Below are 25704 nucleotides of genomic sequence, written 5' to 3'. Positions count from 1 at the left end.
TCTTTGCAGTCGTAGTGCATGAGAGCATCCTTACACCTGGGGCATGTATTAGACCTGTATAACTCACACACTGTCAGGTGCACTGCTTAATTGGATTATCTGGTTCTTGACGTCTTGTCTGCTTTTTTAGTTTGAAATCTTCATCAGACGTCAGAGGATCCATTACATTATATAAGGTTTTAAATGTTTATTGCAAAAATAAACCAGACAAAGTAAAAAAAAAAAAAAGCTGGAACAGCAGGATTATCATATCCTACATACAACAGTTCAACAAATATCCCACGTTCCACCCCCCACCCTACCTCTCTGATAAGAGCCATAGGGGGCTCTCCCCAAAAGGTCCCTTAAAATAATAATAGTTCCTTAAACCTTCTCAAGGCAGGTGCACAAACAGAAAACTAGTTTAGAACATGCTCAAAAGTAAATCAATAGCAATCCATTAGATCTCCACGTCTAATAGCAATCCCAAGTCCAATGAAATGTCGTTGTGTCCATATTTTAGGGCTGCCAGTTCTGACATTAAACGGAAATATTCCAGTTTGTGCAATATCCCAGTCTCAGGAGGGGCCAGTGGATTTCCATGCTGCCACTAAGGCCAAGCTGGCAGCTGTAAGTACATGGATGGTCAGCCTGTGCTGAGTTGGTTTGACCCCCCCCCCCCCCCCCCCCCCCCCCACAGGTTTATGATGAAGTAAACAACGTTCCGCCCCACAAGGGAAAAAAGCAGAAGTGTTCCCTTAACAACAAAACACAGACACACAAACAAAAAGAGGAAAGGGTAGACCAATGTAGTGACAACACGTGTTTATTTAGAAAAATCAACTTATAGTGACTCGATACAGTCCTGCGTTTAGGTGCTTCGTGCGCCTGCCTCAGGAGTCAAGCAGTGCTTTCGATCATAGTTGATGGATAGAGAATGATATAATACTAACAATCAATCAACAGCACTTGTAATACAACCAGTATCAAAGATCAGAAATAGCACAAAGTGCACAATAGCAAATCTTCTTTTTGTTTTTGTGTGTCAAAGCAATAACACCATCCCAGTAAGGTTGGATGACTGGACAGGCCCATCAGACATGAAACATATCCCCACTCACCATAGTTATGCTAGCATAGGCCAGTACCAGATTTATAAATCTTTGAGTGTCTGTGGCATGTAATACCAGCGGTATAACATTTTGTGTCCATTCTCCATCATTGTGCTACTCTCAAATGTTTTGAGCAAATATTTGAAACTGAATTCCCATTTTCACCATTATATTATATGATTGTTGGATGCCTTTATTGTGATTGGTAATGGACGTGCACAAAAATAACTGTAGTACAATATTTGATATCTGTTTTTTTTTCTTTTTAAATCCTGCACCCCAGACTCCTCCCAAGAGGACAAGGTGCTCCCCTCTCTTCCCAGTTACAGCTTCATGATTCCAAAGAAGGAGATCAACATGGTGCCTGACATGGCCAAGTGGAAGTGCTCCCAGGTGTGTGATTGAATCCAGTGGCAGTCCTCACATGTAGGTGCCCTGTCCCTGCATCAGTGGGTAGAATGGAGGGATAGTTTGGCTTAGGCGGCTAGAGGATTGATAGGGAATAGTGGATATTGGAAGAGCACAAAGAACTGCTGAAAATCAGGATTTCTAGAAGGTGTCATGCATGTCTTATTTTGCAAAGTTATACTAATGTCTTTATAGATAGGTTGCTGCAATCAGTGACGCACTGTAAGGGAGCAGAGCTTGGCCTCTGTCACTGTTGTGCCGCAAGAAGCAGAGCTAAAGCAGAGCTCCATTGCCCCCTGTAAGCTGCATTGAGCCTGCCATGAGTGGAAAAGCGCGGGGTACAAATGTAACAAAAAAAAAAAAAAGTAGAAAGTACTAATGTGGAGAGATGTGGAAAAATCTTGGGTGCCTGCTCTCCTGTTGAATGTAACTTATAGGCTGATGTAATAAAAATGCACTGAAGCAGTTCTAATTTTTTTTTTCTGCAGATTTTTGCACTTCCATGCCTCTTTTAACTATACTTCTAATGTGGTAATGCAGTAAGATGCATAGTGCATAATAGTTAGAATTGTATGCTAAATCAGATGTAAAGTTAAAAAGTGTGTTAAAATGTGAGTAAAATGACCTGTTGTAAACGGGTAGAACCGCCTTCTATGCACATTTGGAAAGCTAAATTGAGCTATATTTACAGAATGGAGCAGCTCAGCGCTAAGCGGTGTAACTGTACAGCCTGGGACTCCCTAAAGAACTTTCAGCTATCTTAATGTGACATCTCTGTGCCCATGGGGGTGGTAGGAGTTATCAGTGGGAAAATGCTAAGAGAGTTTAAAAAAAAAATGTGAGGTTGTTGGTTGGTTACTCTTTATTGTGCTGTGATTGGTGTACTCTAATGTCTGGCTTTGTACATATCGGTCACATTGGCTTTCTTTGTGAATATTTGATATTAATAAAACCTCCTTTAAATTAAAATGGCAGTAAAAGTACATTTCGGGTTAATTTTGCTTCCTTTTTAACTTCTGTGGTTACTAATGGAATTTAACTTGCACCTCTAACCAAAACACTGGAGGCTTTTTGGCCCGATATCAAGGGACCCATGAGACACAAAGCAGAGTCTCTCTGCCCTAGGACCAGAGAGCCTCTTATAGACCCCCACACTAACATTCCAATCCACTAAGACTCCATCCTTATTCTAAAATACTCCCCATCCACCTATGTAAATCCCACACATCTACCAATACCTCTAAAATCGGTAATTTGGTGGCTGAGGGTTAGGTAGGGTTAGGTTGGTGGGGGAATGAACTGGTTTGTTGGGGTAGGTGGAGGGGGGGGGGTTGGTAGATTAATGGTTAGGTAGAGAATATAGTAAGTGGGGTTTTTTTAATGAATTAAGTAGAGAGGTGTGGTAGCCATGTTAATCCACTTTTAAAGGTAATCAATAGAAATAAAACAAAACATGGAAAAGAAAATAAGAGGATACCTTTTTTATTGGCCATAACTTAATACATTTCTTGATTAGCTTTCCAAGGTTGCCCTTCTTCGTCAGATCGGAAATACTACTGCTACTACTACTTATTTCTAAAGCGCTACTAGACGTATGCAGCGCTGTACACTTGAACATGAAGAGACTGTCCCTGCTCGACAGAGCTTACAATCTAATTAGGACAGACAAACAGGACAAACAAGAGATAAGGGAATATTAAAGTATATATATATATATATATATATATATATATATATATATATATAAGCAAGTGTTGCTTATATATATATACTTTAATATTCCCTTATCTCTTGGTAGAGATAAGGGAATCTGTTGGTAGATGACAGTATATATAAGTGAAACATCAAAGCATTTCAGTGACAGTCTAACAGGGGACAGAGACAGACACCTTGAAATCCTGACTGCATCCTTCGAACAGAAAGGCTACAACCCCAAAATAATCTCCAAGAACATTGCCTCCTCCCTCAAAACACCCAGGGAAAATCTGCTACAGTACAAAGAAAAAAAAGCCACTGACAGAATCCCCCTTATAGTGACATACAACCCAAAGCTGGAAAAATTAAGAAAAATCATAAAAGATCCTCAGCCTCTACTCCAGGAGGGTGAATTACTGAAAGAGATATTCCCATCCCCACCAGTGCTTGCTTCCCGACAGCCACCCAACTTAAAACACAAGCTAATCAGAAGTAAACTCCCAACACAGACTGAAAAAGAAGAAAAGGGCATATATTCTTGCAATATATCCAGCTGCAAGCTATGCCAAAACATTTCACAGGACCCCACAGTCATTCACAAAGGAAAAATATTCAACATAAAGGAATCCTTTACATGCTCATCTTCCAATGTAGTATACATCATTCAGTGTAAAAAATGTAACGAAGGATGCTATATTGGAGAAACAGGCCAGATGCTAAAGACAAGTTTTAATTTACATAGACATCACATGAAAAATGCCAGTGCCAGCCAGGATTCCACCCTGTGGGGCAGCACTTTACAAAACCAGACTGTACCAGTGATTTCATAGTAAGAATCCTGAAAGGTAACTTTAAAACAATACAGGGACGTAAGACCTTTGAAGTCAAAATGATTGAATATTTTGACACCCACCAGACAGGGCAACAAAGATCTGGGCTTTCTAGCCCATTATAAACCATAAAGTTGTATTGCTCTGTTTGTGACCCTCCTCTCACCTATCCACCCTCATCCTGTTAGACTATCAGTGAAATGCTTTGATGTTCCCATGTATATCTCCTGGTCTCTCACTGTCCACCCCTACCCTGTTAGACTGTCACTGAAATGCTTTGATGTTTCACTTATATATAATGTCATCTACAAACACTTGCTTTTTTCCAATCTGACGAAGAAGGGCAACCTTCGAAAGCTAATCAAGAAATGTATTAAGTTATGTCCAATAAAAAAGGTATCATCATATTTTCTTTTCCATGTTTTATTTTGTTTTATTTCTATTGATTACCTTTGAATGAATTGAATTAGTAGAGGGTTTGGGGGTGGACCTAAGTGAGAGTAGTTGGGGAGGGGGTCCCTAAATTGGGAATCCCATTTCTAGGAGTCTGCAACTTGGTGTTCTCATGTCTTTGGTGGCTATGTTTTTAACTTCCCATTGAAGTGATTCCATGTGCCACTTATTAGCATGCATTTTCATGCTCATTGCACAAGTATTGGTGCAGTTCTGTAATTCTTACTTAGTGCACATTTTTTGTGCATTAAAACCTTTGATACACTGGAAATTATATTCATAAAAAAATCGTTGTTTTAAAGGAAAGTAATGAGCTGTGCCAAACCTAACGCAGCTTGTTACATTTGCTAGTTAGAAAACAAATCCTGTTTTTCATTGGTACGTACATTTCCAAAATCTTTTTCCTCTTCTATTCATTTCCTTTTGTCTGCTCCATAGGCTTATGCAGATTATATTGGTTTCATCCTGACATTGAATGGAGGAGTTAAAGGGAAGAAGCTGACGTGTGAATACAAAATCTCTGAGGTAGGAATGGTAAAGGGTGTGGTTTGGCTTCTAGCTCTGCACCTTATCAGACTGAGCTCACAGGTAGATGGTATCTGCAAAGTTTCTTTGGGCAAGTTGGATGGGTTTGTGTGACTGCATTTACATTTGAGACTTAAGAGAAGGAGTCTTCCTTGTACTGACTAATTCTCCTTTTTTTTAATATTATTTTTATTTAGAAACAACCAGCACATTTACATCAATAATCAAAAATTATAAAACATTATCATGTCCCAACTAATAAATTTTGAACAACCTTAGCAGCATAGTACACTGGATAGTTTCCATGTTCCTTTCCTTATTTCACCCCCTCCTCTGCCCCAAAATCTTTTGAACAGTAATTTTCACATTTATGTTCTCTATAGCACTATCAATAGAAAAGCAATTGGGGTCAGACATGTGGTTACTTCAAGGTGACCCCCCAATATGCAAACAGATTAAGTACCAATACCACTCTCCCAAGTCCTTCCCCCCCCCCCCCCCCCCCCCCCCCCCCCCACCCAGCCTCACAATCTATCCTTACCACCCTCCCTTCTGGAAGCTCCATTATAAAACCAGATTACAAATTCAACAAGTAACTACGGGTTTTAGGAGAGGCTCTTCCAAATGGAGAACCAGGTTTGCTATAAAACTCTCCAAGACTTAGGTGATCCTCTCTTCACATCCAATCTTTCCAGTTTCAATAAATGATATGTTTCATTTCTCCATTCATTCAAAGAGGGAGACTGTGGTTGCCTCCAGTTTCTCAAAATACACTTCCTGGCTAATGCACAAGCTTTTTTTCAATAAGGAGTTTACTGCTTTTCACAGTCCCCAAGTCACAAAATTAGAAAACAATTGTATATCAGCCCTTAGTGGTATACATTTGTGCTGTACAGTATACAAATAGTCCATTATATTGCGCCAAAAAAGATTTATATTTCTTACATGTCCAAAATATATGGGTAAGAGTGACTAGAAAGAAAAGGCATCTTGGACACTGTGCATTCTGTGTAAGTCCAGCCCTAAATGCCTGATTGAGAGCAATATACATCCTCCTCCAAAACTTACTGCTGTTGCTGGAGGGACACCGAACGGGCTATGGTTTTAATCTACTTCATTAACTCATGAAGGCCATCACCTGTCACTTGTTCTTGAAGCGGCAATTCTGCATTCCAAGCATTGGTCAATACTTCATAGTCCTATTTCACCCAAGCTGGTTTGGTAAAACGATAAACTAGCTTTAGTCTGGTAAAAGTAATAGTCTCAGACACCATATCAGCCATGTCTTCTGCTAGAGATTGTTTATCCAAAGAGCTAATGCAATGTTTAACCTGGCCATAGGCATACCAGTCCTGGTGAGAACAAACCCTCCAATTGCATTACAGCAAAGGATTTCATTGTGCCATGTTCTGTAACCAGATCCTTGACATATTGTAATCCATTGGTGTGCCAGCAGTTTAGATATACCTTCGAAGCATCTGAATCAAGGTCTTTATTACCCCACAGGACAGCAGTACAGTAGATTGTGGGAAAATCTTCATCTTTTTGCATAGCCAGTGCCACACCTGCCTCATGGACCGCAACAGCGGATGTAGTAGAAAAAATTAAGTGAGGGTGCTTAACATGTAGGTAAGATAATAAATGCTTAGGTGCCATCAATTGTTGTTCAAGCTGCCTGGGAGTAGAATACTAAGTCCCCTTTATCCAATCCACCAGATGCCTCATTAAACAGACCACATATTTCCAAAGATCTGGAAGAACCAGACCACCACACCCCAAAGGTAACTGCTGCAGTGTGGCCTGGGGTTTCTTGCTCTGCCAAAGGAACTTTCTCAATGCCTGATGAAAAGTATTTAGATCCTTATTAGTCAAATATATGGGAAAAGTCTACAGCACATATAACCATTTGGGGAACAATACCATTTTAAAGAGTGCTATACGCCCCCGTAGACTTAAGGGTAGTGGAGACTATAAAGTCAGAAGATTTTGTTACTTTTTTCAACAATACAGTGAAATTTTAAAAATAGGCCCCTGCTTCAGAGTTTGTTAGGTATATATACAAATATTTTAGTTTGCTACCCACTTGGGAAACTCCTTGGTCTAGTCTTCATATTGATAACCAACCAGTTGCGTAGCCTCTGGCTTTTGTTTGAATGTATTTAAATCAGACACTTGGGGGCTCATTTTCAAAGCACTTAGACACACAATGGTACTTTGTGTGTGTAAGTGCTTTGAAAATGAGCCCATTGACCATTCTGTTGTATCAAAGACAATACATTCAACAAAGATTCCTTGGGTTGGGTTAAAAGTAACAATAAGTCATCAGCAAATGCCATACAGTGCACTTCCTCCCTCCCTATACAAAACCTTGAAAGTAGGGATTCCAAGGAAAGTATAAATAGTAAAGGGGACAATGGACACTTCTGCGTTGTCCCCCGACCTAGAGAAAACAAATCTGAAATTTGGTCATTTAGTAATACTGCTGACAAAGAGTTAGTGTATAATATTTTTTATTATATCCAAGAAATAACCCCCCAAACCTTATTTTCTCATTATCTGAAATAGGAAATCCCAATCTACACAATCAAAAGCCTTTTGGGCATCTAATCTCACTAATAAATCTGGCATTTTATGAGTTGCACTATGTCCCATGGCAGCTGCACCCTGTGCCTTCACCCATTCTTTCTCTCTGCCCTGCCCACATGGTTGGTCCGACATCTCTCCCTCCCGGACCGCTGATGGTTATCTCTCCTTTCCCCTTCCCTCCATGTTTACATTTTTTTTTTCAGTAAATCTTCGCCCTCGAGCGGCATCAGTATTGAAATGCTGCCTCGGCCTGCATTGGGCCTTTCCTTCTGACCTGGCCCACCCCCTTCTGAAACCAGAAGCTGCGTCAGAAGGGGTCAGGACAGGTCAGAGGGAAAGGCCTGGTGCATGCTGAGGAAGCTTTTCAATAGTGCTGCAAGGCAAAAATTTACTGTGGGAAATTAAAAAAAAGAAAAAGGTAAATGGGGAAAGGAAGGGAGAGAGAGCCGCCAGTGATCCAGGAGAGGAAGGAGAGATGCCAGACTGACGTGCGGACAGGGGAGGGAGGGCAGTTAATTATTAATCGTGATTAATAACGTGTATATTACAATTAACATACTGCCCTAATAGGAACCCAGACCCCCCTAGAGATACTTTGTTTCTGGTAAAAAAAAAAATCTTTAAAATACTGGTAAAATAATGTGTTGATACGCCCTTGGTCTGTAACCATGGTATTGAGATACATAAGCCCCTTACAAAAGTGAGGATCAGTCCAGGGGCAAACTTATTGGGCCAACATTTTACCTGTACAATTTTCAAATCCATGAAAATTAAACTTATAATATTTATTTATTTATTTATTTATTTGTAGCATTTATACCCCTCTCTTTCCCGCTAATAGCAGGTTCAGTGCGGCTCACAGAGTATGGAACAAGGTATCAGAGAGACAGTACAAAGTATGTAGCAATGTATCACAGAGATAATACAAAGTATGATATAATGTATCACGTAGATAACACAGCTGTATAGAGGGGGACAATAGTGAAAGATGTGGGGAAAGGATTGGGATGTGGGCAGTCTTGGTGTTATGGACTGGATACTAGAATTAAGTAGGGTCGTTTGGGTAGGCTTGTTTAAAGAGGTAAGTCTTTAGCAGCTTGCGGAAGGGCAGGTGTTCATTGGTTTTCCGGATATGTCTAGGTAAGGCGTTCCAAAGTTGGCTGCCTATAACGGAGAAGTTGGATGCATAATAGGTTTTGTATTTGAGGCCTTTGCAGTTGTGGAGATGAAGATTGAGATATGTTCGAGAAGATTTGTACCAGTTCCTGGCTGGAAGATCGATCAAATTGGACATGTAGCTTGGGGATTCACCATTGAGGATCTTGTGGATCATTGTGTGGGTTTTGAAGTTGATTCTTTCCTTGATAGGGAGCCAGTGAAGTTTTTCTCGAAGTGGTGTTGCGCTTTCGAATCGTGATTTACCAAAAATGAGTCTGGCTGCTGTGTTTTGGGCTGTTTGGAGTTTTTTCATGATTTGGGCTTTACAACCGATGAAGATGCTATTGCAATAGTCGGCATGGGTAAGTACTGTGGATTGGACTAGGTTGCGGAAAGTTTTCTGTGGGAGGAATGGTTTCACTCTTTTCAGTACCCACATCATGTTGAACATCTTCTTCATGAGTTTCTAAAGTTAGGTGTTTGTCTAATGTTACTCCTAGGATTTTTAGATTGTCAGATATTGGGATTGTAACGTCGGGGGCATTCAAGGTGGTTGGGAGCAGAGTAGAGTGTTGTGATAAAAGGATTAGGCATTGAGGTTTTTCTTTGTTCAGTTTCATCTTGAAAGCGTTGGACCAGGATGTTAGGGTGTTCTTGGCATTATTTTCTCCGAGATTTCTGTAAGGTTGTGTTGGAATGGGAGGAAGATTGTGACATCGTCAGCGTAGATGAAGGGATTTAGGCCAGATTTGGATAGGGATTTGGCCAGTGGGATCATCATGAGGTTGAAGAGGATCGGGAATAGGGGTGAGCCTTGGGGGACTCCGCATTTTGATGGCCATGCAGGCGATATTGACGAGGTTGATTTGACCTGGTAAGATCTGGAGGTGATAAAACTTTTTAGCCACTTGATGTTTCCTCCGATCCCAAGTTTGTCCAGTAGTTTTGTAAGACTATCATGGTCTACCATGTCAAATGCGCTGGATAGGTCGAACTGCAGAAGTATTTTGTTGCCGATTGAAATTTCTTGTTTGAACTTGGATACTAGGGTAAGTAATACTGTTTCTGTGCTGTGTGCAGTTCGAAAGCCCGATTGTGATTCATGTAGTATGGAGAACTTTTGTAGGAATTCGTTAAGTTGGGAGGTCACTCTGTTTTCCATCAGTTTGGTTAAAAGAGGGATGGAAGCTACTGGTCGGTAGTTGATGTCTTTTGCTGGTTTCTTGGGATTTTTCGGTATGGGTGTGAGTAGAATATTGCCGTGTTCAGCGGGGAAGGAGCCTTGTTGGAGTAGGAAGTTTAAGTGGGTGGTAAGTTCTGTAATGAAACGTACTGGGGCGTTTTTCATAAGATAATTGGGGCATGGATTGGGGCATGGATCTAGGTGGCAGTGAGACTTGGAGAATTTGGATAGTGTTGAGGAGACTTCTTTGGTATTGAGGGGGGCGAAATTTGTCCAGCAGCGATCTGCCGGGATCTCTTCAGAGTTGGGGTCCAGTTCATCAAGGAAAGTGTCAATATTGGTATCATCGTGGGGAATTGAGTTGCACAGGTTGGTGGTTTTATCGTTGAAGTATTTGGCCATCTGGACGGCAGATGGACAGTTTGATGGTGAAGTTGTTACTGGATTTGTGTTAAGAAGATTCTTTATGATTTTGTATTGTTTTATTATGTCTGTTCCGGTGGCTGTGATTTGTTTCGTGTAGTATGTTCTTTTGGCTCGTTTGATATTATTTTTATATTTCTTTTGTGTATGTTTCCACACTTTCAGGGTGGTATCATCTTTTAATTTGCTCCAGATTTTTTCCAGTTTTCTGGTTTCTTTTTTCAGTTTTTTTAGTTCTTCGGTGAACCATGGAGAGGGTTTTTTTCTTTGTATTTAGGGTTTTGGGAATGTATCGGAGCAATTTCATCTAGAATGAGTTTCCATCTGTGGTCCCAATCTGCTAGGAAGTGGTTAGAATTTGGTTCAGTCGACCAATTTTTGTCATAGATGTGTTGCCAGAAGGTTTCCTTTTCGATTCGTCCTCTGGTTTTAATTGTTATCGATTCCGGTGGGTTGGGTTGATCTTTTTTCCGCCATTGTACTGATAGGGTAGCTTTGTGGTGATCGGACCAGGGGGTGGCGGTCCAGTGGATGTCTGATAAGAGGAAGTTTTGATCTGTAGAATGTTTGTGTGTGATAATGTCAAGTGAATGGCCTTTATTATGAGTAGGTACTATTGAAGGAAGGTTGAAGTCACATAATTGGAGGAAGTCTATACAATCACGAGTGTGGGCAGAATTGGAGTCTTCTAAGTGGAGGTTTAGGTCCCCTAGTAGTAGTATATTGGGGTTGTTGACGCATGCATTTGATACAAAAGTCCATGAATGAATTTTGGTTATGGTTCCAATTGTTGGGAGGTCTGTAAAACAATATGCAGGTTAAGTGTTCATAAAGCATGGGGCTATATAATTTTATAGAGGCAATTTCGAGTTGAGTTGAGATGGACTCTGAGGTGGGTTCTGCGGAGAAGTATGATCTGTAGATGAGTGCAATTCCTCCTCCTCTTTTGTCTGTCGTAGGCCAATGCGATATTTTGTAGTTTGGGGGACATAGTTCGTTTATGATAGGGTCTTCTGGTTGGCGGATCCAGGTTTCTGTAATGAAAAGTAGATCAAGGTTCTCTGAGGTGATCCAGTCTGTGATGGTTTCGGTTTTATTTACCACTGATCTTGCATTAATAAATCCTATTTGGACGGATAGAAGTGGCTCGGAGTGTGGGGAGATGGGCAAATTCTGATAAATTGTCTTGTTTTCCGTGTTTTGATGATGTGAGTGGTTGTTTCTGTTTTTAAGGATGGTGTGGTGGTTGGTTGGTTAGTGAGGTATTTGCTGGTTTGTAAGGGAGGGGGTGTTATGTGGATGCTTGAATAGTAATGGAGGGATGTTGACATGGTGAGTTCAATTGGCAGAGTTGTGAGAGTTGCATGCGTTATGCTAAGTAATTGAATGGTGAATGTTATTATCAGGATGATCATACTGGAGAAGTGTTGAGGTTGGATGGTGAATGGATGTATGTGGTGGGACAAGCATATCAGTAAGTCAGTGTACATATAGTAGAAAGATGGTATAGTAGCTATAAAATGACTAAGTAGTTATATTTAGTTTTGCTATAGTGTGCATGAATCCCAGTCGGGATTTCGGTCGAGCCACATTACCGGGACAGTACTAGTGATTTTGATCAATAAATTTAGACAGTTAAATGCATTTGGCAGCAACACATGTGCTGTATAGAAGGCTAATCAGTATATTAATTCATGGTGTCAGTCAGCATGAGCATGCAGTTCATACAGAGCAGAAGACTAATTTAGACAGTTAAATGCAATTGGCAGCAACACAATCATGTGCTTGTATAGAAGGCTAATCAGTATATTAATTCACGATGTCATTCAGCATGAGCATGCAGTTCATACAGAGCAGAAGACTAATCAGTATGGTGATTCACGGTGTCATTTAGCATGAGCATGTAGTTCATACAGAGCAGGACAGTAGGGTTGGTTTATACAATGATCTTATCATATCAAATTAAGCTTGTGGTTTAGCAGTTAGGTTATTCGGTTTGCAGCATGCAAGTGTTTATCTATGATGCAGAGTTGAGCTTTTCTATACCACAGCTGAGCAAACAGTTTACCTTGGGGAGTGTTACTCTGCAGCTATCCCCAGTTGGCCCACAGCATGTGCCCTGCAGCCGGACAGTGGAGACTACCAGCAGCAGTTCTATCATTCAGGTTCAAATCGGGTCAGCCACGTCTCAGGCGACAATGATCGTTCTGGGGCTTTCTGTCTCACCTTGTGCTGCGAGCAGGCTTCTCCTGGTCAAGTCGGGAGCTGTTCCCCAAGTTGTATTTGGTGAGTCCTTGGCTGTTCCGTCTTCAGGACACGTTTCGAGGTAAAGGGTGATGGCGACTGTTATAGTTGATCGGGTGTTTCTCTGTTCAACCGTGGATGAATACTTCACTGATAGCGCGGTCAGGCCTGGTTCGATGGGGTGCCGCGTTTTGCCCAGCTTTCCGGTGTCAGAGGTCAGGGTCAGTGTCACTTGCTTCCAGGTGTGTCGGACGGGTGCAGTGGCTGTGCGGTCGGTCTCAACGCTGACCTCGTGGTGAGGCCTGGTCACCAACGGTGTCTTGTTCAAAGTCAGGTGTCAGTCAGGGTGGTGGCCTGTAGCCATAGGGTGCTTTGGCCCTGCTACCTCACTGTCTCCCGTCACGCAGGTCGTCCGGGACAAAAACTGCGTCCACCACGAGCGTCTGACTCCGTGGATTCCTCCAGTCCGCACCCGGGCCGTTCCAGCCAGGGAGCACGGCGGCAATCTACGGGTCTTCAGGTTCAGTTGGGACCTCGCTAGGTATTTCATTGTTTTTTTGTGAATTTTCACATTAAGACAGCTCTAGCAGCCAATAGATTATCTCTATCTATAGGGCACCTTGTAAGCAGCCATTTCCATTTACACTTAAATACATAAGTATTGGCATACTGGGACAGACCAAAGGTCCATCATTCCCAGCATCCTGTCTCCAACAATGGCCAATCCAGGTCACTAATACCTGGCAAGATCCCAAAAGAGAACAAAACATTTTATACTGCTTATCCCAGAAATAAGCAGTGGATTTTCCCCAAGTCCATTTTAATAATGGTCTGTGGACTTTTCTTTTAGGAAGCTGTCCAAACCTTTTTTTAAACCCCACTAAGCTAACCGCCTTTACCACATTCTCTGGCAACGAATTCCAGAGTTTAATTACACGTTGAGTGAAGAAAAGTTTTCTCTGATTAGTTTTAAATTGACTACTTTGTAGCTTCATTGAATGCCCCCTAGTTCTAGTATTTTTGGAAAGAGTAAACAGACTTATCTATTTGTGCTTGCAAATACAATATCTCTTTAGCTGCTTGCTTCTTTTCCCAGCAACATATAAGGTATTGTCTCCCGCTGTAAGACTATCTGTTTCCCCAGAGAAGAACTGGATCAGAGACATACTCTGTGTTGTCGTTAACAAATTGCTAACATTTATTAACTATATATGAATCTTATAATTTTCGTCCCAATAAAGATAATTGGAAAAACGCCAAGATTTAGTTGCCACACCTATTTTAAAGCCTTGGACTTCCAACCATACTTCCAACCAGCTTTCAAAACCCTGGACAACAGCGAAGGGGGTCACAAACAATATTTATATGGGACACGATGGGATGGGCCCAGGCAACATGTGTATAATCCTTATCTAAGGGATGGAAAATTTGCCAGGGGTCCTCCAAACCCAATGCTTTATAAAATTGACCCATCTCTCGAGCTGATCTATAATCACAACTGGCTCAACCCATCTGATCCATATGTGAATCCATGACCACGTTAAAATCACCTGCCATTATAATGAGTAAGTGTGGGCCACAGATATTCATTAGCAGCTGAAAAAAGGAAAGGTTAAACACATTGGGTGCATATACATTTACTAGTACCAGTTCTGACCTCTGTACATCAAAATGTACCAATACACATCTGTCAGACTCATCGTACTCCACTTTAAATATGTTGTAAAGTAAAAAATTACTAAACAATATAGCTACATCAGCACTACGAGTAGTGCCCATGAAGTATACAACATCCTTCACCCATCCTCTACCCAAGATTTGGTGTTCAGTGTCTAACAGATGTGTTTCTTGTAGACAGGCTATATTACTGCTGCCAGAATTCTACACCAAAAAAATTCAAATTTTGCACACACAATTTGCAAATTCTGTAAAGTTCTGTGCACAAAATTTGCAAATTCTGCAAGTTTATTAGTAACTAGCTCTAACCGGCCACGCGTTGCTGTGGCTCAGTCTGGTTAAATGGAAAAGAAAGAAAAGAGGATGCGCACGTTTCTAATATGTTTAATTTCACAACGCTTGTGGGTATACAATATTTTTTGTTGTTCCAGTGTGTGTGCAGAGATAGAGATTGTCTCGTTTGCCGACTGTAGAACATGCAACATATAATTGTCCATGTGAGAAGCAATTCGTGAGTAGATGTAAATGGGTGAATTCTAAAGATTGGCCCTGAACTTTGTTGATGGTGATTGCAAACGCCAATCGAATTGGGAATTGCAATGTGTTAAATTGAAATGGCATATCTGTTGGAATCATAGGAATGCGAGGAATGAGGACACGTTCACCTTTGAAAGGTCCTGTCAAGATTGTTGCTTGTACGACATTGCTCATTAATTTTTTTACTGTAAGCTGCGTGCAGTTGCAAAGCTTTGGCTGGTTGATATTTCGCAACATGATAATTGGCACGCCGATTTTCAATTGCAGTACGTGCGGTGGCATCCCTGGCAGATCGAGTGAATTGAAAAAGTCTGTTGGATAATTAAGCGCTTCATCTGCTTCCAGAACAGTGTTGACGGACTTGTATGTGAGTGGCTCGCTTGGAATGTTGGACTGAATAATATTGTTCAGTTCGTAGATGTCTTTGTTCTTGGCCGCAAGAATAGGTTGTTCACTCAGCGAATCGTGATTCTTATAATTGGTTTGAATATTGGGAAATACTTTTTCAACCAATTGTTCTTTTGAGGTCACTAAATTGCAGAAGTTATGAGGCAATGAAATTCATCCTGAGGTCAGATCAACCGGCACCTTTCCGTTCCCAATTTTCAGCAATTGATGTGAGAATATCTGAGCTGATTGATCGTTTTGCAGCTGGACACGCATATTTGTAGTTAAGTTTAACGTCTTTACGTGTTGCCACAAAGTAGAGTATTTTAGGCAAGCATTTATTTCGTCCGCTGGTGTCGATCGAGGAACTACAGGTAATGTTTGCCTGAAATCCCCTGCAAGCAATATTAATGTGTTCCCAAATGGTCTGATGTTTCCACGCAAATCTTGCAATGATCGATCAAGAGCCTCGAGCAATGTTTTTTGCTGTGCTGTTTCCTCGGCACGTATTTGAGCCATTCTTTGTCTGTTTCGCTCATTCGCTGATGCCCGTTCTTCCTCAGTTTGATTTGCAATTGTAGGTATATAAAAACACACGCGTATTCGAATGCAACGTTGTGTCGAAATTTCAAAGCAATCGGTGAAGAACTTTCGGAGATTTAAGCCACTCTCAGCCTGTCGCGTTGATTCTGTTGAGAACGAAGCAGATCTGAAGCTGCAGAACGCAATCGCCATGCTCGCAACCGTGCATCATCATGTCTGGCTGCACGTCGCTCTGCTGCTTCCTCGGCACGTATTTGAGCCATTCTTTGTCTGTTTCGCTCATTCGGTGATGGCCGTTCTTCCTCTGTTTGATTTGCAATTACTCGTCGCACTGCTTCTGCTCCGCGAGTACGACAGCTGTGACGTATATAAAAACATGCGCGTATTCGAATGCAACGTTTTGTCCAAATTTGAAAGCAATCGGTGAAGAACTTTCGGAGATTTAAGATTTTGAACAGACGAACATTTATATTTTTATTTATATAGACTAGTAGAAAAGGCCCGTTTCAGACACAAATGAAACGGGCGCTAGCAAGGTTTTCCTCAGAGGGTGTATGTTTGAGAGAGTGTGTGTGAGAGTGACTGTGTGAGAGAGAGAGTGAATTTGCGAGTGTGTGTGTGTGAGAGAGAGAGTGAATTTGCGAGTGTGTGTGTGTGACAGACTGAGTGAGACTGTGTGTGTGTGTGTGTGTCTGTGAGAGAGAGAGAATGTGTGTGACTGGGGCCCCCGCCTCCCAACCAGTTCCAGTGTCCCCCCTTCGTCTGTGTTCCAGAGTTGTTGTCGTCCCCCCTCCCTCTGTTCTTCAGAGTTCCAGGGTCGTCCCCTCGTTTTTGTTTAGTTTTAGTACAGGTGGTGCATTCCCCCTCCTCCCCTCTTGTCCCCTCCTCCAAGTTCCAGACCCCACTCCCTCCAAATTCGACCCCCCTCCGAGTTCCAGAGCCCTCCCTTCTGCTCTCCGAGTTCCAGACCCCACCTCCCAGCCTCCCTCACTCCGATTTGCAGACCCCCCCTCCCTCTCTCCGAGTCCCAGATCCCACTTCCCTGCCTTCCTCCCTCCGATTTATAGACCCTCTCGAGCCCCCTTCCAGCCGTCCCCCGCCGCCGCCATCGTGTACCTGTGCTGGCGGGGGATCCCATGTGGACGAATGATTACGTTCGAATCAGTTTGTGTTCGTGCGTCCGACGTCAGACGCACGCACACAAACGGATTCCAACTTGATCACGTCATTCGTCCATGCCGCAAATCACGGCATAATGGGTCCAGTGACGTCAACTGGGGCTTCGGAGCCCAGCGAAGAAAGTTACGGACACAGGCAGGCAGGCTCGTTGAACGTTGGTGGTGAGAATTATATATATAGATAATTTAACCAATATTTACAGCTCCCCCACCAATATTTACAGCCCCCCTTCCTGTACACAGGTATTATCTACAGTGGGGGAAATAAGTATTTGATCCCTTGCTGATTTTGTAAGTTTGCCCACTGACAAAGACATGAGCAGCCCATAATTGAAGGGTAGGTTATTGGTAACAGTGAGAGATAGCACATCACAAATTAAATCCGTAAAATCACATTGTGGAAAGTATATGAATTTATTTGCATTCTGCAGAGGGAAATAAGTATTTAATCCCTCTGGCAAACAAGACCTAATACTTGGTGGCAAAACCCTTGTTGGCAAGCACAGCGGTCAGACGTCTTCTGTAGTTGATGATGAGGTTTGCACACATGTCAGGAGGAATTTTGGTCCACTCCTCTTTGCAGATCATCTCTAAATCATTAAGAGTTCTGGGCTGTCGCTTGGCAACTCGCAGCTTCAGCTCCCTCCATAAGTTTTCAATGGGATTAATGTCTGGTGACTGGCTAGGCCACTCCATGACCCTAATGTGCTTCTTCCTGAGCCACTCCTTTGTTGCCTTGGCTGTATGTTTTGGGTCATTGTCGTGCTGGAAGACCCAGCCACGACCCATTTTTAAGGCCCTGGCGGAGGGAAGGAGGTTGTCACTCAGAATTGTACGGTACATGGCCCCATCCATTCTCCCATTGATGCGGTGAAGTAGTCCTGTGCCCTTAGCAGAGAAACACCCCCAAAACATAACATTTCCACCTCCATGCTTGACAGTGGGGACGGTGTTCTTTGGGTCATAGGCAGCATTTCTCTTCCTCCAAACACGGCGAGTTGAGTTCATGCCAAAGAGCTCAATTTTTGTCTCATCTGACCACAGCACCTTCTCCCAATCACTCTCGGCATCATCCAGGTGTTCACTGGCAAACTTCAGATGGGCCGTCACATGTGCCTTCCGGAGCAGGGGGACCTTGCGGGCACTGCAGGATTGCAATCCGTTATGTCGTAATGTGTTACCAATGGTTTTCGTGGTGACAGTGGTCCCAGCTGCCTTGAGATCATTGACAAGTTCCCCCCTTGTAGTTGTAGGCTGATTTCTAACCTTCCTCATGATCAAGGATACCCCACGAGGTGAGATTTTGCGTGGAGCCCCAGATCTTTGTCGATTGACAGTCATTTTGTACTTCTTCCATTTTCTTACTATGGCACCAACAGTTGTCTCCTTCTCGCCCAGCGTCTTACTGATGGTTTTGTAGCCCATTCCAGCCTTGTGCAGGTGTATGATCTTGTCCCTGACATCCTTAGACAGCTCCTTGCTCTTGGCCATTTTGTAGAGGTTAGAGTCTGACTGATTCACTGAGTCTGTGGACAGGTGTCTTTCATACAGGTGACCATTGCCGACAGCTGTCTGTCATGCAGGTAACGAGTTGATTTGGAGCATCTACCTGGTCTGTAGGGGCCAGATCTCTTACTGGTTGGTGGGGGATCAAATACTTATTTCCCTCTGCAGAATGCAAATAAATTCATATACTTTCCACAATGTGATTTTCCGGATTTAATTTGTGATGTGCTATCTCTCACTGTTACCAATAACCTACCCTTCAATTATGGGCTGCTCATGTCTTTGTCAGTGGGCAAACTTACAAAATCAGCAAGGGATCAAATACTTATTTCCCCCACTGTATATTTTTTCCAGCATCCATATTTTTTTTCCAGACCCCTCCCTGCACCTACGCATAGCATCCACCTTTATAGCTACCTTCCTCCCTCCACACATAGCATCCACCTCTTTTACAGCATCCCTCCACACACACACATGTAAGCATCCACCTTTTTTTTTTACAGCCTCTTCCCTCCACATATAAACACACATACTCCACCTTTTTTTTACAGCCTCCCTCCCTCCACACACAAACACACATGGCCCTCCCTCCACCTTTTTTACAGCCCCTCTCTCTACCCACCCACACATAGTATCCACCTTTTTTTTTTTTTACAGCCCCTCCCTCTACCCACCCACCCACAGCATCCACTTTTTTTTTTTACAGACACCCCCCCCCCCCCCAACTTACACACATATCATCCACCTTTTTTTTTTTTTTTTTTTTCAACTCCCTGCCTCCACACATCATCAAAAATTTTTTTTCAGCCACCCCTGCACTCGCTCATGAGTACCTCTTTGAGGCAGGAAAGGACCCCACTCTTTCCTATCTGCTGCCGCTGCTCTGGTGCTTCAAGTTTTCATCCACATGGTTCAAGGCAGAGTTCTGTGAGTGTTCTCTGACCGTACAACAGCGGTTGCTTACATTAACAAACAGGGAGGCACCAGGAGTGTAACAGTAGCCTGGGAGGTGAGTCTTTTAGTAGCATAGATGGAATAGTATTTATTAGCACTGAAAGAAGCACATATTTCTGGTGTGCAGAATTCCCAAGCATGCCATCTTGGCAGATGCTCTCTCTCAATCTAGAACTGTATCTTTCAGTTTTCGTTCTCATAGCAAATTGATAGGGCACACCCTTCCTAGATCTCATAGCAAGAAAGGTCAGTTCCAAGGTTACATGCTTCCTCAGTTGTTGCAAGGAGAGCAGCTCTTAGGACCTGGATGTGGTGCTAAAGCCTTGGCTACCAAAGGGGCTTCTATATGTTTCCCACCTCGTCCAGTGATAGGATGACTAATTCGATGAATATCATTCCACCCAGGCCAAGTGATTCTAATAGTTCCAGATTGGCCCAGGAGTCCTTGATTTACAGACCAAGTGTATCTCAAGATCAATGACCACTGTATTTTACCCCAGAGGAGGGGCCTTCTACATCAAGAGCCAATAGACGTGAAGAATCCAAGGCCCTTCTTTCTTACAGCTTGGCTCTTGAGAGGTCCTGGTTAAGGAGCAGATGATATTCAGAGGAACTGATTGCTACCCTGCTTCAGACCAGAAAGTGTTTTACCTGTATGGCATATGCTGAGGTTTGGCATGTTTTTGAGTCATGGTGTGCAAGTAGAGCATTATCCCCGTTGGTGGTGAAAGTATCTCGTATCTTTCTTCAGGAGGGGCTTCAAAGAGGTTTGGTCCCAGAATTGTTCGAGTTTAGTGTCTGTCTTATATTAGAGGGCAGTTTGAAAAATCCTCATGTGGTTCATTTTCTCAGAGGTGTATTGTGTATTCGACCCTCAAGTGGAGTCTGAATTTGGTCTGCAAAGCTTTGCAGCTCCTGCCTTTTGAACCTCTTAAGAGGGTGACATTGAAAGACTTTGAGCTTTGCATCCAGTCCAGCTCCTCAGTATTTTCTATCTCCATTAGATAAATGGACACACTTTTTAGCCTCTGGTTCTGAGTGATTTGTTTCTGGTCCAGTTGGTCAACTGATCCCCAGTTAAGCTTTGCAGGTGGCTTGAGTCTGCAGAATCATATCAGGAGGGCTTCTGATATTTGTATCTGGTGCCCCACAAATTTACTTCTTCCCTCTCCCCTATTTCCTGTGCAGCTCTCCTTTCCAGCACAACAACCTTGGCGTGGGACAGAGTATCAGTCCTGATTCTGCCTGATCTGGGGTAAGACTTGTGGAGACTATGAGCTTGGGGGGGAGCAGCCGGCAGTGGTAAGTCCAACTAAAGTTTGACTTGGAACCACTTGGAGGGCTACAAGTTCTGCTTGGTTCAGGGGAGGAATCCTGACTCACTGCTTGGGACCATGTGATGTAGCGCTTGTGACAGGATGAATAGCGATTCCTCTGGAGGCAGTTAAGTGGTGTAACTGCTGCGGGACCTGCCAGCGTTGGGGCGTTGCAGTGCATGCAAGCTGGGAATCCCACGGGATACAGAGGAATCAGGCAGCAGCACTTCTTCAGATTTCGTGCCACATCCAAGAATGCCAGGGACTTCGGGCTTTTTGGTAGGGCTAGTGTGAAGATTCATGCAGGAGAGCACGGGAACGGGCACAATTTGTCATGGCCGACTGGCAGCAACAGCCACAATTATACAACATCGGTGCCCGACAGAGCATTCAGCTGCATCAGGATCTTTGTTTTCTCCGGAGTTTATATTGCTCTTACACCAGGCCTACTGAAGTGGGGCACTCAAAGTTGCTGCAAGGTGCTTCAGTTTCTCACTCGACTGCCCTTCTGGCTCCAAAGAGATCTTTTAGACTTCTGGGAGTTGGCAGATGAGGGTATTTGCTTCTCCCTCCTTATCTGATGTGGCCTCGATCTATTCAGAGGAGCCATGGATGAAGGAGATGTTAGAGGAGGAAGATGACTCAAAAGTACTGAGGTTGTTTCATAAAGAGGAGCTTGGTACTCTTATTTTGCCAGTGGAAGGGGGCATTGCCCTAAAAGACCTACAGGATAGGAAGCTAGAAGACTCGCTGAAACAAGCCTTTGAAGTGGCCTTTTTGGGCCTTCAAGCAACAGTGTGCAGCTCATTCGTGGCATCAGCAGTCTACAACACAAGACAACACCATAACACCCAGCTAGAAGCAGGGTTGGCCTACTTGGCAGATGCTATTTATGACATGTTATGGGTTACAGCCCGCAGTATGTATTTGGCTGTTGTGGAGCGTCAGTAGCTTTGGTTATGGCATTGAACAGCGGATGCAACGTTAAAGTCACATCTAGTTAAACTGCCCTTTCAAGTCAAGTGACTACTTGGAGAAGATCTCAGTAATTTGCTGAAAGAACTTGTGGAAACTAAGCCACAGTGGTTGATGGAGGATAAACCGAAAGCCTCTGGTTGTCCGTCTTCAGGGGGCTCTTGATTTTGAGACAGCAGATAGTACCACCGTGGCGTCAGCAATATGATCAGAAGTCCCACTTTCAAGCATGTCAATCATCCTTTCCTGCAGATAGGAAGTCCTCCTCTCAGCTATGTAAATTGTACAGCGCTGCATAACCCTAGTAGCGCTCTAGAAATGTTAAGTAGTAGTAGCTATGGCATCCAATGCCTCTAGAGCTTCGTAATGATAAGAGGGTGGTCCACTTTTCTCTTCCTCTGCTGGAAGGACATATTCAGGAGGAATGGACCAAAATCACCTCAGACAGTGGGTTCTGGATATTCTTACAGAAGGTTAAAAGTTGGAGTTTTCCTGCCCGATCACTCCTCTCTTCTTGCAGTTTCCTTGTCGAAAGGGAACCAAGGCGGTTGAAGTTCAGGCCACTGTCGATTCCTTGCTGGTCCTCCGGGCCATTGTTCCAGTTCCCCAGGCTGAAAAGAGACATGACAGGTAACATAGAGGCATATTTTCAAAGCTTTGAAAATTCCCAAGTTTGTAACATAGTAGATGACAGCAGAAAAAGACCTGCACGGTCCACCCAGTCTGCCCAACAAGATAAACTCTCATGTGCCATTTTTTGTGTATACCTTACCTTGATTTGTACCTGTCTGTTTCAGGACACAGACCGTATAAGTCTGCCCAGCACTATCCCCGCCTCCCACCACCAGCTGTGGCACAGACCGTATAAGTCTGCCCAGCACTATCCCCACCTCTCAACCACCAGCCCTGCCTCCCACCACAGGCTAAGCTTCTGGGGATCCCTTCCTTCTGAGCAGGATTCCTTTATGTTTATCCCACGCATGTTTGAATTCTGTTACCGTTTTCCTCTCCATCACCTCCCGTGGGAGGGCATTCCAAGCATCCACCACTCTCTCCGTGAAAAAATACTTTCTGACATTTTTCTTGAGTCTGCCCCCCTTCAATCTCGTTTCATGTCCTCTCGTTCTACCGCCTTCCCCTCTCCGGAAAAGGTTCGTTTGTGGATTCATACCTTTCAAATATTTGAACATCTGTATATCACATCACGTTGAATCTCTTACTCTGTTAATGGTGATACCATTGCAACATAATGTAAGCCACATTGAGCCTGCAAATAGGTGGGAAAATGTGGGATACAAATGCAGCAAATAAAATAAATAAATACCGTTAATGGATATACATGAGATATTTGCATACAACTGAGAAACTGCATACAAATATAAATCATGCATATTCATTAGGGATATTCTGAAAACCCAATCTTTAACTGCTCTCCAGAACTGGACTTGCATATGCTCCTGGCCTAGAACCTTTTCATGGTATAGATAACTTATAAATCTAGGAACTCTGCCCTTGGAGAACCCCCAAAATAGCCGGTTTTGAGTTGGGCATTAACTGGACATTTTCAGCAGCACTATTTGGTTAAGCATCACTCAATATGACCGGTAGCCTTGAATAAGCAATTTAACCAGCCAGGAGCCGTTTCTGGCCAGTTAAATCACTTTGAATATCGACAGCCTAATATTTGTAAGTGCCCACGTGTCATTAGCGCAGTTCTGCTGTACTCCAAATACCTGGAGCCAAACAGGACACAGTATGTTCTAGTAGTAATCTGGATGGAGATCATCAATTGTTAATATTCAGAGTATTGCTGGGACAGAGATCTATGTTCAGATTTTTCCAGCTTTGTCAATGAGTAATCATAGATTGTTAACATTCAAAGTATTGCTGGGACACAGATCTACTCGTGGCATGCTTCTTTTTCCTGGTCTGGATTGGGTATCTCATCTGCCCCTCTTTTGGATTGCCTTGCTGGAAGCTGTTCTAGCCACTCAGCACTGACTGCAGCACTCCTTGTCTTGGGGTTGGAGTGGACGGTTGCCACTATTCAATCACAATGAGTCAAAACCTTCTCAACCATCGGAGTTTAGCACAGGCAGCCAAAAGAGGTTCAGCCTACTCCTAGGCTTCAACATATCACCTGAAGTCCTTCCTACCAACATATTTACGGACCATTTTCAGACTCTTTTCACCTTTCCTTATGATCTATTTTCTCTATTTCTTTGATTCTATCTAATTTAATTGTAACTGTATCTCCTCTGATCTGGCAATAGCCTATCAGTGCATTGTAAGCCACTTTGAGCCTGCAAAACTGTGGGGGAAGTGTGGGGTATAAAAGTACATAAATAAATAAATAAATCTATGTTCAGGTTTCTCCAGCTTTGTCAATGAGAGAACACGGTGAACCAAAATCCAACCAAAAGGCAATCTATGTTCAGGTTTCTCCAGCTTTGTCAATGAGAGAACACGGTGAACCGAAATCCAACCAAAAGACATGAATTCAGATACAATCTATATGGAGCATATGGCACCTGAAGCTACCATAGCAGTTAACATGTTTAAGGAATACCAAACAGAATGTATGAATTCAATAAGGATATCCTGAAAACCCAGACTGGCTAGGTAGTGCGCTCTGTGGACTGGGTTGAAAACTTCTGATCTAGTGCATCAAGTCACCAATATTTACCTATAGACAAGTGGCCTTTGCTAAAAGCCAATGAATTTTGCAGATTTTTTAAAGTGATTGGACATGCTATCCACACTGGTCACATGAACAACTGTGCCAACCACCTCAGGTGTGAAAAATGGGTTAGCTCACTTTTCCATAAGACCATCCACTTTGGCCCAGTACCCTCGCTAAGACTCACCTTTCTGCTCACATTTTGACTGGAAAGGGGAAACACCTATATGATATACAGCACGATGTATATTAACATGAGCCTGCTTATTTTAACAGAACTGTAAAGTGCCTCCAAATGTCCAACTTGGGTTACATGTTTCATGTTTCAGCTGCTGTGAATAAACTTATACACACTTATCTCAAAAGCCACTAAATAAAACTGTACCTGCCGAGCAGAACAGAGGAACACTGTGCAAGCAGCTATATATATGCTAACAAAACTGTGAAACTCCTGCTTCTCTCCCTCCACCAATTCTACAAGAAAAACACTGTAAAAGCCCAATGTCTTGGTTTAAGGTTTGGGGCAGGCTTGACTATACAGTCTAAACTAGATGCTGCCTATTTATAAATCAGAAGAACAGCTTTTATAAGTAAGGTTCTCTCCATGTGTCTTTTCCCCATACTAAAAATAAATAAAAGAGCTCCTTGGGCTCTCATGAGCTATGGGAAAAGACACAGCACAAGCACCACTTTCCAGATACAGCTAGAAAAATTTGAGATTAAGCACTTTTGCCCCGATGATCAGAAGCCCCACACTGTTCCAAACAACGCTCTAAAATTAGTGCTGGAACAGCGTGGGGCAATAACGCCCCTATGATCAGAGCTACTCCATCTACTTCATTGTCCCAAGGAAGGAAGGCACTTTTCGTCTGGTCTTAGATCACAAGGTCTAAACCACTGCCTCCGAGTGCCCCGCTTTTGCATGGAAACGCTAAGAGCAGTCATAGCCTCGGTTTAAGTGGGAGAATGTCTCACTGCCCTCGATCTTAAGGAGGTGAACTTGCATATACCCATTTGGCCACTGCATCGGAGGTTTCTACATTTTGCTTTGCTAGGCCGTCACTTCAGTTGAAAGCTTTGCCCTTCAGTCTCAACACAGTACCAAGAATGATTACCAAGGTTATGGTGATGACCTTCCATCGGTGCCAGGGAATCAGAGTTCACCAGTATCTCCGATGGTCAAATTCCTGGACAACCACCACTGCATACTCCGGTGGTCAAATTCCTAAACGACAATCACCACTGCATACTGTGTTTGGCAACCAGTATCCAAGATGAAGGTCGTACTTCTCAGACACCGCAGACCAGCAGCTGAGAAAGAGACTCCTGTAAAAGTTTCTATAGCAAAACAGGAG

At 43.0% G+C, this 25704-nt stretch overlaps 1 protein-coding gene across 2 annotated transcripts in view; it reads left to right on the top strand.

Moving 5' to 3' along the window:
* PTPA (protein phosphatase 2 phosphatase activator) overlaps positions 1-25704 on the top strand; it is a 97867-nt gene that overhangs the window by 5583 nt on the left and 66580 nt on the right. For both annotated transcript variants that reach the window (XM_030207858.1, XM_030207859.1), the window contains exons 2-3: positions 1375-1484; positions 4916-5002. In XM_030207858.1, coding sequence (XP_030063718.1) covers positions 1375-1484; positions 4916-5002 — 197 coding nt within the window. The remainder of the gene's footprint in view (positions 1-1374; positions 1485-4915; positions 5003-25704) is intronic.

The sequence above is a fragment of the Microcaecilia unicolor genome, chromosome 6, assembly GCF_901765095.1.
Source record: "Microcaecilia unicolor chromosome 6, aMicUni1.1, whole genome shotgun sequence".
In the NCBI taxonomy this organism is placed as follows: domain Eukaryota; kingdom Metazoa; phylum Chordata; class Amphibia; order Gymnophiona; family Siphonopidae; genus Microcaecilia; species Microcaecilia unicolor.
The sequence above is the reverse complement of the archived record's forward strand: the minus strand, read 5'-3'. Positions and strand labels throughout refer to the sequence as shown.